Below are 12,826 nucleotides of genomic sequence, written 5' to 3'. Positions count from 1 at the left end.
TTGAGTTAAAAGCAAAATAATGCAGAAAATTTATAAATATATATATATATATATATATATTTTACTCCAACATATGCTGCTTTGCAATTTAAATGTAGCAGACATGCTGTGTATATTTAAAAGTACTATTTTGGTGGATATTTGTGGTTATTTTATTTACTAAATCTAACTAAATCAAATACTTGTGAAATCACCTCTAATTCAGTAGGTATTATTTTTTTGTCAGATATCTCTGCCATCCTGTTTTAAGAGAATAATAACAATAACCAAAACCGAGACATTTAAGTTTATTTTTTAATCTAATAAAGACCTTTTCCATTCCAGATTTTAAATTCAAGAGTAAATGTGAGGGACTTCCCTGGTGGCGCAGTGGTTAGGAATCCGCCTGCCAGTGCAGGGGACACAGGTTTAAACCCTGGTCCGGGAGGATCCCACATGCCGCGGAGCAACTAAGCCTGTGCACCACAACTACTGAGCCTGTCCTCTAGAGCCCGAGCCACAACTACTGAGCCCACATGCGGCAACTACTGAAGCCCACGGGCCTAGAGCCCGTGCTCCGCAACAAGAGAAGCCACCACAATGAGAAGCCTGCGCACCGCAACGAAGAGTAGCCCTCGCTCGCTGCAACTAGAGAAAGCCCGCACACAGCAATGAAGACCCAATACAGCCATAAATAAATAAATAAATAAATAAATAAATAAATATTTTTAAAAAGAGTAAATGTGAGGCGTGGCAGGTAGAGAGAACTCTGGGCAGGGAGTTGGGGACTGCGCACTCTGTGGAAACTTTGGATCAATCTAATGCTGTGTCCTTGGAGAAGTTGCCTCACTCTCCAAAATGACAGAGCAGAATTAGATCTAAATCTAAGAAGTAATCTAATATTTAATAAAATAATATTCTTTTTACTTCTACAATAACACCAAGACCAGCTGTATATATAAATATAAGGACAGCATAACTAGGTGTCTCAAGCCTGATCCTGATCACGAAAAAACTTAAAATAAGCATGGGAAAACATCACACGAGAGAAAATAATTTTAAAGAATAAGTCCCCAAATCTGGATTACGGATGGATATTTTAAAAGTACATTTTCATCCTTAAAGCTTTTTTTTTCCACCTTTTTTTTATTGTGGCAAAATACGTACAACACAAAATTTACCATCTTAGCCATTTTTAGTGTACAGTTCAGTGGTATTAAACACATTCACATTGTTAGGCAACCATCACCACCATCAATCCCCATAACACTTTTCATCTTGTAAAACTGAAACTCTATATCCATTAAGCAATAACTCTCCATCTTCCTTTCTCCCCAGCCCCTGGCAACCACCATTCTACTTTCTACCTCTATGATTTTGACTACTCTAAGTACCTTCCACCAAAGGGGAAATCACAGGCTCGGAGGGGCAGGTACTTAGAGAATCCATCTTCCTGAGTCACCTCTCAGCAAACCCTACTTTCAAGTCCCTGGATATCCTGTCTCACTTCAGCTTTAGTGTGAACAGGATGTGTAAGACATGGGGACACTGAAATGGGAGGGCAGGAAAGTGCCACCAAAATTGTGCCCCAGTGCGGCTCACCGAATGACCCGCCGACACCAAGGCTGTCCTGGGGAGTTGGTTGCGGCCTGAACGTGGTTCTGGCAAAGAAAGAGGCGAGATGGGCTTTTAGGCTGTGACAGCATTAAAAATCATCAGCCATGGAGTTCCTTTGTCATGCAATTCCCAAACCCTTTTAATTTATTGAGGCAAAATTCACATCACATAAAATCAACCATTTTATTTATTTATTTTCTTTCTTTCTTTTTCTCTCTTTTTTTGGTTACACCGCACAGCTTGCGGGATCTTAGTTCCTCGACCAGGGATGGAAACTGGACCCTTGGTAGTGAAAGCGCAGAGTCCTAACCACTGGACCACCAGGGAATTACCTCTTTAAAAAATATATATATATATATAGTTTAATTTTTATTTTATATTGGAGTATAGTTGATTTACAATGTTGTGTTAGTTTCAGGTGTACAGCAAAGTGATTCAGTTATACATATACATATATCTACTCTTTTTCAGATTCTTTTCCCATATAGGTTATTACAGAGTATTGAGTAGAGCTCCCTGTGCTATACAGTACGTCCTTGTTGATTATCTAAAAATCAACCATTTTATTTATTTAGAATTATTTATTTATTTATTTATTTATTTTAGGCTGTGTTGGGTCTTCATTGCAGTGCGCTGGCTTTCTCTAGTTCTGGCGAGTAGGGGCTACTCTTCATTGTGGTGCGCAGGCTTCTCACTGCGGTGGCTTCTCTTGTTGCAGAACACAGGCTCTAGGCGTGCAGTCTTCAGTAGTTGTGGCACACGGGCTCAGTAATTGTGGCTTGCAGGCTCTAGAGCACAGGCTCAGTAGTTGTGGTGCATGGGCTTAGTTGCTCTGCAGCATGTGGGATCTTCCCGGACCAGGGATCAAACCCGTGTCCCCTGCATTGGCAGGCGGATTCCCAACCACTGTGCCACCAGGGAAGTCCCAGTCATTGGAATTTTGATAGGGATTGGATTGAATTGCTTTGGAACTTGTAGATTGCTTTGGGTAGTATTGACATTTTAACAATATTAAGTCTTCCAATCCACAAACATGGGATGTGTTCCCATTTATTTATGTCTTAACTTCTTCCAGCAATAGTGTGTAGTTTTCATTAGACAAGTCTCTCACTTCCTTGGTTAAGATGATTACTAAGTATTTTACTCCTTTGGATGCCACTGTAAATGACACTGTTTTTGTAATTTCCCTTTCAGATTATTCATTGTTTATAGGAATGCAACTGTTTTTGGTTTTGTTTTTTAACATGTTGACTTTGTATCCTGCTACTTTGCTGAATTCATTCATTAGTTCTAGTAGGGTTTTTCTGTGCAAGCTTTAGGGCTTTCTACATATCATATCATCTGCAAACAGATAATTTTACTTCTTATTTTCCAATTTCTTTTCTTTTCTTGCCTAATTGCTCTGGCTAAAACTTCCAGTACTATGTTGAATAGAAGTGGGAAAACAGGCATCCTTGCCTTGTTCCAGACCTTAGAGGAAACACTTTGAGTTCTTCTGAGTATGTTCACTGTGGGGTTTTCATATATGCCTTTTATTACATTGAATTAATTTCCTATTATTCCTAGTTTGTTGAGTGTTTTTATCATGAAAAGTTGTTGAATTTTGTCAAATGCTTTTTCTGCATCAAATGTGATGATCATTTTTCCCCCTTCATTCTGTTGATGTGGCATATTACATTGATTTTCATATGTCAAACCATACTTGCATCCCAGGAATAAATGCCACTTGGTCATGTTGTATAATTCTTTTAATATGTTGCTGAATTCTGTTTAGTAGTATATTGTTGAGGATTTGCATCAGTGTTTTCTTGTAGTGTCTTTGGTTTTGGTATTAGGGTAATGTTGGCATCATAGAATGAGTTAGGAAGTGTTCCCTCTTCTTCAATTTTTTGGAAAAGTTTGAGAAGGACTGGTATTCTTTCAATGTTTGGTAGAATTCACCAGTGAAACCATCAGATTCAGAGCCAGCCTTCCTTCCTTCCTTTCTCTTCCAGTTTTATTGAAATATAATTGCCATACAGAACTGTATAAGCCTAATATACACAACATAATGATTTGACTTACATATACCATGAAATGATGACCACAATAAATTTAGTGAACATCCATCATCTCATATAGGTACAGAACAAAAAAAAAAGTATTTTTTCCTTGTGATGAGAACTCTTAGGATTTACTCTATCAACAACTTTCATATATAACATACAGCAGTGTTAAGAATATTAATCATACTGTACATTACAACCCTAGTATTTATTTGTCTTATAACTGGAAGTTTGTACCTTTTGACCACCTTCATCCCATTCCCCCTCCTCCACGCCCACCTCTGGTAACCACAAATCTGATCTCCTTTTCTATGAGTTTGCTTGTGCAATATAATTGTCCTACAACATTATGTTAGTTCCTGGTGCAGAAAATAGTGATTCAGTATTTTTATACATTACAAAATGGTCACCATGATAAGTCTAATTACTTTGTTACCATACAAAGAAATTACATTATTATATATGACTATATTCCCCATGCTGTACATTTCATCCCTGTGGCTCACTTATTTTGCAGCTGGAAATTTGTACCTCTTAATCTCCATCGCCTATTTTACTCATCCCTTCACCCTCCTCCCCTCTGGCAACCACCTGTTCTCTACATTTATGACTCTCTATTTTGTTATATTTGTTCATTTGCTTTGGTTTTTAGATTCCACATATAAGTGAAATCATATAGTATTGTCTTTCTCTGACTTATTTCACTTAGCATAAAACCCTCTAAGTCCATCTGTGTTGTCACAAATAGAAAGATTTCATCCTTTTTTATGACTGAGTAATATTCCATTGTATATATACATCTTCTTTATCCACTCATTTATTGATGGGCACTTATATTCCTTCTATATCTTGGCTAATGGAAATAATGCTGCAATGAACATAGGGGAGCATATATCTTTTAAAATTAGTGTTTTTGTTTTTTTGGAAAAATACCCAGTGTGGAATTGTTGGATCATATGTTAGGTCTATTTTTAATTTTTTTAAATGAACCTCCATCCATTTCCTATAGTGGCTGCACCAATTTAAATTCCCACCAAAAGAGCACAAGAGTTCCCTTTTCTCCACACCCTCACTAACACTTGTTATTTGTTGTCTTTTTGATAATAGCCATTCTGACAGGTGTAAGGTGATATCTCATTGTGGTTTTGATTTGCATTTCTCTGATGATTAGTGATGTTGAGCATCTTTCATGTGTCTTTCGGCCATCTGTATGTCTTCTTTGGAAAAATGTCAATTCAGGTCCTCTGCCCATTTTTTAATTGGGGTTTGTTTTTTTTTTGATGTTGAGTTCTATGAAGTCTTTGTTTATTTTGGATATTAACTCTTTATCGAATCTATCATTTGCAAATCTCTTCTCCCATTCAGTAGGCTGCCTTTTCATTTTGTTCGTGGTTTCCTTCACTGTGCAAAGGCTTTTGAGTTTGATGTAGTCCCATTTATTTATTTTTGCTTTTGTTTCCCTTGCCTGAGGAGACAGATGCAAAAAAAATATTGCTTAAGCTGAAGTCAAAGAGCATACTGCCTGTTTTCTTCTAGGTGTTTTACAGTTTCAGGTTGTAATTTAAGTCTTTAATCCATTTTGAGTTTATTTTTGTATATAGTGAGAGAGTAGCCCAGTTTTCCCAAAACTATCTATTGAAGAGGCTGTCTTTTTCCCATTGTAAGCTTTTGCCTTTTTTGTTGTGGATTAATTGACATATATAAGCATGGGTTCATTTCTGGAAGCTTTATTCTGTTTCACTGATCTATGTGTTTGTTTCTGTGCCAGTACCATACTGTTTTGATTACTATAAGCTTTGTAGTATAGTTTGAAATCAGGGAGTGTGGTATCTCCAGCTTTGTTACTCTTTCTCAAAATTGTTCTGCCTATTTGGGGTTTTTTGTATTTCCATACATATTTTAGAATTATTTGTTCTAGTTTGTGAAAAATGCCATTGGTATTTTGATAGGGATTGCATTGAATCTGTACATTGCCTTGGGGAAGATGGATATTTTAACAATACTAATTCTTCCAATCCATGAGGTATACCTTTCAATTTTTTTGTGTCATCTTCAATTTCTTTATTCAGTGCCTTGTAGTTTTCTGAGCACAGGACTTTTACCTCCTTAGATTTATTCCTAGGTATTTTATTCTTTTTGATGCAATTGTAAATGGGTTTGTTTTCCTAATTTTTCTGATAGTTTGTTGTTGGTGTATGGAAAGAAAAGAGATTTCTGTATATTAACTTTATATCCTGCAGTTTTACTGAATTTATTAGTTCTAGTAGTATTTTGGCAGTGTCTTTAGTATTGTCTATGTATAGTATCATGTCATCTGCACACAGTGACAGTGACATCTGCACACTCTTCCTTTCTAATTTGGATTCCTTTTATTTCTTTTTCTTCTCTGATTGCTGTAGCCAGAACTTCCAATACTATGTTGAATAAAAGTGGCAAGAGTGGGCATCCTTATCTCGTTCCTGATCTTAGAGGAAATGCTTTCAGCTTTTCACCACTGAATATAATGTTGGCTGTAGGTTTGTCATATATGGCCTTTACTATGTTGAGGTATATTCCCTATATACTCACTTTGTTGAGACAAAGCTTTTCTTCGTTGGGATAATCTTGTTTACTGCTTCAATTTCCTTACGACTTATAGGTCTATTCAGATTTCCTATTTCTTTGTGATTGAGTCTTGGTAGGTTTTGTGTTTCTAGGAATCTGTCCCTTTCATCTAGGTTATCCAACTTTTTGGTGTATAAATATTCATAGTACTCTCTTATAATCCCTTTTATTTCTGTAGACAAGGTTGTAACAACCCCACTTTCATTTCTGATTTTAGTAATTTGAGTCTTCTCTCTTCTTCCCTTAGTCCATCTAGCTAGTTACTGATGCCACAAAGTTACATCTTTATATGCTGTGTCCCCTAAAACATAAACTAATTATTCTTTAAAATGCATTAGTCTCTTAAATTATGTAGAAAACTAGATTTGTAGTTACAAACCAAAGTTACAGTAATATTATCTTTTACACAAATAATTGTTTTTCCTTAAATGTATTAGTCTCTTAAATCATGTAGAAAACAAAAAGTGTAGTTATAAACCATTGTTAAATAATACTAGCTTTTATATTTACCTTTATTGAGATTTTTATTTCTCCATATAGGTTTGAGTTACTGTCTAGTGAGTCTCCTTTCATTTCACCTTGCAGGACTCCCTTGAGCATTTCTTGCAAGGCAGTTCTAGTGGTTACAAACTCCCTCAGCTTTTCTGTCTTAATTTTTCCACATTTTTGAAGGACAGTTTCACCAAATATGAGTTTTCGTTGAGAGTTTTTTTTTCTTTTCACTTTGAATCCACTATCTTCTGGCCTCCAAAGTTTCTGATGAGAAATCTGCTGATAAGCTTATTGCAAATGCCTTGTATGAGATGATTTGCTTCCCTCTTGCTGCTTTCAACATTCTTTGTCTTTGCTTTTTGCAAGTTTGATTACACTGTGTCTTGGTGTGGACCTCTTTGAGTTCATCTTACCTGGAGTTCATAGAGCTTCTTGGATATTTATATTCATGTATTTCATCAAATGTTGAAGTTTTCAGCCTTTGTTTTTTCAAATATTCTCTTCCTCTGCTCCTTTTTCTCTCTCTTCTCCTTCTGTGACTCCCACAATGTGTACATTGGTCTGTTTGATGGTGTCCCACAGGTCCCTTAGCCTCTGTTTGCTCTCCGTCAATCTTGTTTCTTTCTGTTCCTCAGCCTTGATAATTTCCATTATCCTATCTTCAAGATCTCTGATTCTTTCTTCTGCTTGCTCAAATCTGCCTTTGACTCTTCTAGCGAACTCTTCACGTCAGTTTACTTTTCAGCTCCAGAATTTGATTTTGGTTTCTTGTTAAGTGTTCTATCTCCTTACTGATATTTCCATTTTACTCTCATTTTTCTTGACTTTCACTACATCTTCATTTAGTTCTTTTAGCATCATTCAGACAGTTATTTAAGTCTAACAGATCTGCCATTAGGTCTTTTTTTCAGGGACAGTTTATGTTGATTTATTCTTCTCATTTGAATGGGCCACACTTTCCTGTTTCTTTGTGTACCTTGTGATTATTTGTTAAACACTGGACATATGAGTCTAATAATGGTAAGTCTGGAAATCGGATTCTCCTCCTTCCGCAGGGTTTGCTGTGTTGTTGTTGGTTTTTTGACTGATTGTTGAAGGCTGGCTCTGTACCAAGGGTCAGCCTGGGATGTAAACTTAAGGTTTTCTCAGGTCTTTTCTGAGTGTCTTCCTGTGTATGTGTGGTCATTTTCTAATTTTCCCTGCATATGTAGTTGTTTTTTTAATGTCCTAGTCTTTAATGTCTAGCTTCCTAAAGGGGAAAAGGTGAAAAATGAAGGGTGGGAGGGAAGGGTTCTGGCCCTTTAAGTCTCCTGGAAATCATTTCAGCTGGAGGGGGAGAGGCTTACACCAACGGGGGTGTGTTTAACAACAATGGCTGCCCATCTCTTTTTCCGCGCCTCTGCAATAAGAAGGGGCAATCAGCCATCAGGGTTCAGATCCTTGATATTTGGAGGACAGGGTCCTTTTGGCCTACCCTGGCTCCCGTAAAAGCTGCTCCAGGAACCTGGTGCACAGCTGTCTGTCTGCCATGTGGCTGGAGGTGGGAATGGGTAGGTACTACTGTGCTAAGAACTGAAATTCACCCAAATTGACCTCCCCAGTTTTCTACTGGAAGTTGCGATACTTCCACAGACTCCATAGTTCCCTGTTACATAAGACAGATTCTGCCAGTGCAAGAATGTTGTCTTGTCTAGGTGGGGAGACAGATTCCTGGTGCTTCCTATTCCCCCATCTTCCCAGAATCCTCTTCATTCTTTTTTTTTTTTTTTTTTTTAAATTTTTATTTATTTATTTATTTATTTATGGCGGTGTTGGGTCTTCGTTTCTGTGCGAGGGCTTTCTCCAGTTGCGGCAAGTGGGGGCCACTCTTCATCACGGTGCGCGGGCCTCTCACTATCGCGGCCTCTCTTGTTGCGGAGCACAGGCTCCAGATGCGCAGGCTCAGTAATTGTGGCTCATGGGCTTAGTTGCTCCGTGGCATGTGGGATCTTCCCAGACCAGGGCTCGAACCCATGTCCCCTGCATTGGCAGGCAGATTCTCAACCACTGCACCGCCAGGGAAGCCCCCCTCTTCATTCTTAAACGTTTTTGAATCCACACATTTCAGTTATGTCTAGTTCCTGCAGCCCAATGTGGTCCCTTCCCAATTCCAGCACAGATGTTAATCAATTACTCTTAGTGACAGGAGACATTTAATGTATTCCAGGGGTCAACGATCTCCTTTTTCTGTAAGGAGCCAGACAGTAAATATTTTTGGTTTTGTGAGCTATATACTCTCTGTCATGACCATTCAACTCTGCCACTGCTGCTTGAAAGCAGCCATAGACAAGATGTAAATGAACCAAGTGAGGCTGCATTCCAGTAAGACTTCATTTGCGGACACTGAAATTTGAGTTTCATATTATTTTCATGGGTCAAAAGTATTGTCCTTCTTTTGGTTTTTTTTAATCATCCAAAAATGTTAAAAAGCAGGAAGTTCCCTGGTTGCCTAGTGGTTAGGATTCTGGGCTTTCACTGCTGTGGCCCGGATTCAATCCCTGGTCAGGGAACTGAGATCCTGCAAGCCATGCAGTGCAGCCAAAAAATTTAAAAAACCATTCTCAGTTCATGGGCCATAATAAACACAGGCTGTGGGCCGATTTGGCCCATGGCCAAGGTTTACTGACTCCTGAGGCTTTCAAAATACTTGGGGCTACATTAATGTTGAATAAATAACTTTCTCCCAAGAACAAAAGAACGGTACAGTCGCCTTTTTTAATACTAATTAGGTTTAACAGTACTAGAAACCTTCAGTTAGATAAACTCAACACAACTTTAGCAAAGTCAGTCTAAGGATCCTACAGGTGGAAGGGTTTTCAAAATCACAAGAAATGGTTGTCCATACTATCTAAACTCACCAAACATAATATAGTACTGGGATTTTCCATTCAGGTTCTTCTGATCCACATCTGCAGGGAAGAGCTTAATGTAGCCCCCTCCACAGTCCATCTTCTGCTCATGTTTCACGGTGTACTGAATGATCAGAGTCTTCCCTTTATTGCTAAATGGTTTGAACCGTGCAGAGATGGCATAGAATCGGCTATTTTGAGTGGTCTGCAGACCTTTAAATAAAAAGTACACATGAAGGGTTAGGAATGACACTGCTCAGCAATGCAGGGAATTAAATGGTTGTCCTCCCCCACCCCTGATAATAAGCCTTCCAACCATTTATGTTGATCCTGCACCTATAGCACATTTGTACAATGATATACAATGGGCATATCACTAACAGGCTCTCTGCTGCCACAGAACTTCTATTTCACATACTCATGTACATGTTTTTGTACTTAATATACCACTGTTAGGTCTTAAGTTATAACTGACAAATACGCAATCTAATTATAGTTAAAAGAGTAATTTTGCTTCCCTTCATTTTCCAAGGGGTGGGAATGTACAAGGAAGCTTTGTAACAGCTTGATTAGAAAATGGAACATTCTACTTCTTTTCCTTAATTCTCATTTTAAAACAGCTATTTAAGAGACACAACGGCTGATGGAGGACACAGTGCTGATCTGGGGGAAAAAAAAGTGCTTCACTGCACTGGATGAGCTGGTCCTTGGGTGTCATCTGTGTGGTGGCTCTTTTTATGAAGATACCATCCTTTTGTCATCTGAATCTTCTTGTACTTTATAAGTTTAGCCGTTCACTTCAAGACCAAAAACCCCTTTTCAGTAGCCAAAAGGCTCTGTACCAATTCCTTATCGTATACTGGAGTATAAGACAAACCTGACAACAAGGACCTACTGTATAGCACAGGGAACTCTACTCAATATTTTGTAATAATCTATAAAAGAATGTGAAATATATATATCACTGAATCACTGTACTGTACACCTAAGACTAACATGATATTATAAATCAACTATACTTAAATTAAAAAAAAAAAAAAGACAAACCTGAAAACAGAGCTAGTCTTCTTATAACCTACCCTTCCTTGCAACATACTCTAGCCTCCATAACTGCCTATGCTGAGAGCCATCATTAATGAACCTGGCATTTTGCGTCAGTATGTCTAAGACTGAACTCACGGTTGACTCCCCACTCCCAAACCTATCTCTCTCTCTCTCCTACGTTCTTCCCCCACTCTTCCCTTTCTCAGGTGATCTGTAGCCCCTTCCCCTACCATCCAGGCAATTCCTAAGGCCATCTGACTCACCACCTCCCTCCGTGTCTCACCACACTCCTCAGCCACCACCATCACCTCTCACCCATCTCTGTCTGGTTAAATTCTATTGATCTTTCCATCCATGGCTTCTATGTTATGGTCCTGGGAGACCACAATGAAAGGGGTCAAATTAACCGGTATCCTCAGTGCCTTGCCTGTGTCTGCTCTCAGTAGACAAGTGCTGGAATGAATGAAATGCACAGAGTCTCAGGAAGGAAAAACATTGTGGGAAAAAACCAAATGACAACCCCGCTCCCTGGACAAGCTTCATAGACCACCTTGTTATTTTCACTCCATTTTTGCCATTACAGCCTGACAATTTGGAACAACGTGTATCCACAAAACAATGAGGGCAACACTGGAGTAACAGGGCCAAGATGGAAGTTGAGTGGAAGGTGGTGAAGAGGGAAATTTTTCATCTAAATCAGGGATTGGCAAACTTTTTTCTGTTAAGGCCAGGGAATAAATGCTTTACACTTTGGGAGCCATTCCTTCTCCGTCCTAATTACTCATTTCTGCCTTTGCAGCCTGAAAGCAGCCATAGACTGTATGCAAATGAAGGAGCATGGCTGTGTTCCACTAACACTTTATTTATGGACCCTGAAATTTCAGGCATTTCATTGAATTTTGTGTAATTTTTATGCATCACAAAATACTATTCCCCTTTCTATTTTTCTCCAACAATTAAAAAACGTAGAGACCACTCTCAGCTAACTGGTTGTACAAAAAACAGGCAGTAGAGGAGCTGTAGTTTGCCTACCTTTGATCATCAGGAATGAGAAGCCAGAATAGAGGTTATTCTTGGTACTTGGAGACTACTGACTTGGGGGGGGGGGTAGGCCAGAAGGGAAGACTCTGGGGGTGGAGGTGGGCCCTGAAAACATTCCTGTCTTGACCTCAGTGTGCAGTTGTAAACATTCATCCTATTGGACCCCCAAAGATCCGTGTGCTTGACGGCATATAACTTTTACCCTGTTTTTCTTTTTAACGTGAAAATAAAAAAGAGAAGTACCTTCTAAACTTTTTCCTTCTGTAGGGCAAGACCCTCGGCTCTCCAAACCCATTTGACTAGTGCTTGTAAAGAGGGGTTATCTTGGTCAAGAAAAGAGAGAGAAGACAAAAAGACCCTACCCATGCCTGTTTCCCGACCTGTGAAATGGGTGTTAGGGCTGTGCCACACCTACCTTGAAAGGTTGCTATGGGGGGTTTAACATTCAGCTTGATTTTCTCACGATTCCTACACTAACCTTTGTCTTTCTCTTTATGACCATAAAATTTCCCGGATGAGAGTCTAAAATACCCAAATTGGGAGTCATTGGTGGACTGCACCCATCGGTTCCTCCAGCGCTCTGTTGGGGGGAAATAACACCGGTTAGGGCTGAAAACTGTTAATCTGGGTCGTGGGGAGAGTGATGGGGGCCCTCGAGGCTTCGAAGTTTCGAGGTTTTGCCACCACCGATCCCTCGGCGACAGGCGGGGCCAATGGCAACTCGGGCCATCCGCTGGGCATTGGGGTATGAGGGAGCTTAAGCCTCCGCCACGGGCGTAGCCCCTTCACCTCCATCTAGAAAGTCCTCCTGGAAGTAGACTGTTGCCAGCGCCACCCGCAGCACACAGACTGCCCATAGGGGGACACGAGCGTAGGCCATGGAAAAGGCGCAGCCACGTCTTCTCGTAACCACCCCTTTGCGCACAGGAGTCTCCGCGACGCGCCGGACCCTTCCCGGAACTACTCCCGTCACGCCTCGCGATTGTGACCCGAGACACCATTGGGCCTTGACGCGCGGTGCACGCCGGGTCCCCCTTCAAACTACCATTCCCATGACGCCTCGCGATTGTGACGTGGAGCGCTATTGGTCGTTGGGGCGCGGGGTGCACCGGGAGG

At 39.8% G+C, this 12,826-nt stretch overlaps 1 protein-coding gene across 1 annotated transcript in view; it reads right to left on the bottom strand.

Moving 5' to 3' along the window:
- The window catches only part of CALR3 (calreticulin 3), a 31,243-nt gene extending 18,609 nt beyond the window's left edge, over positions 1 to 12,634 (bottom strand). Inside the window, exons 1-3 of the mRNA XM_036847833.1 lie at positions 12,500 to 12,634; positions 12,189 to 12,290; positions 9,635 to 9,838 (exon numbers count right to left, since the gene is read on the bottom strand). Coding sequence (XP_036703728.1) covers positions 9,635 to 9,838; positions 12,189 to 12,290; positions 12,500 to 12,590 — 397 coding nt within the window. The 5' untranslated portion in view covers positions 12,591 to 12,634. The remainder of the gene's footprint in view (positions 1 to 9,634; positions 9,839 to 12,188; positions 12,291 to 12,499) is intronic.
- Between the last annotated feature and the right edge of the window lie 192 nt (positions 12,635 to 12,826).

This window comes from Balaenoptera musculus, chromosome 3, assembly GCF_009873245.2.
Source record: "Balaenoptera musculus isolate JJ_BM4_2016_0621 chromosome 3, mBalMus1.pri.v3, whole genome shotgun sequence".
NCBI lineage: Eukaryota > Metazoa > Chordata > Mammalia > Artiodactyla > Balaenopteridae > Balaenoptera > Balaenoptera musculus.
The sequence above is the reverse complement of the archived record's forward strand: the minus strand, read 5'-3'. Positions and strand labels throughout refer to the sequence as shown.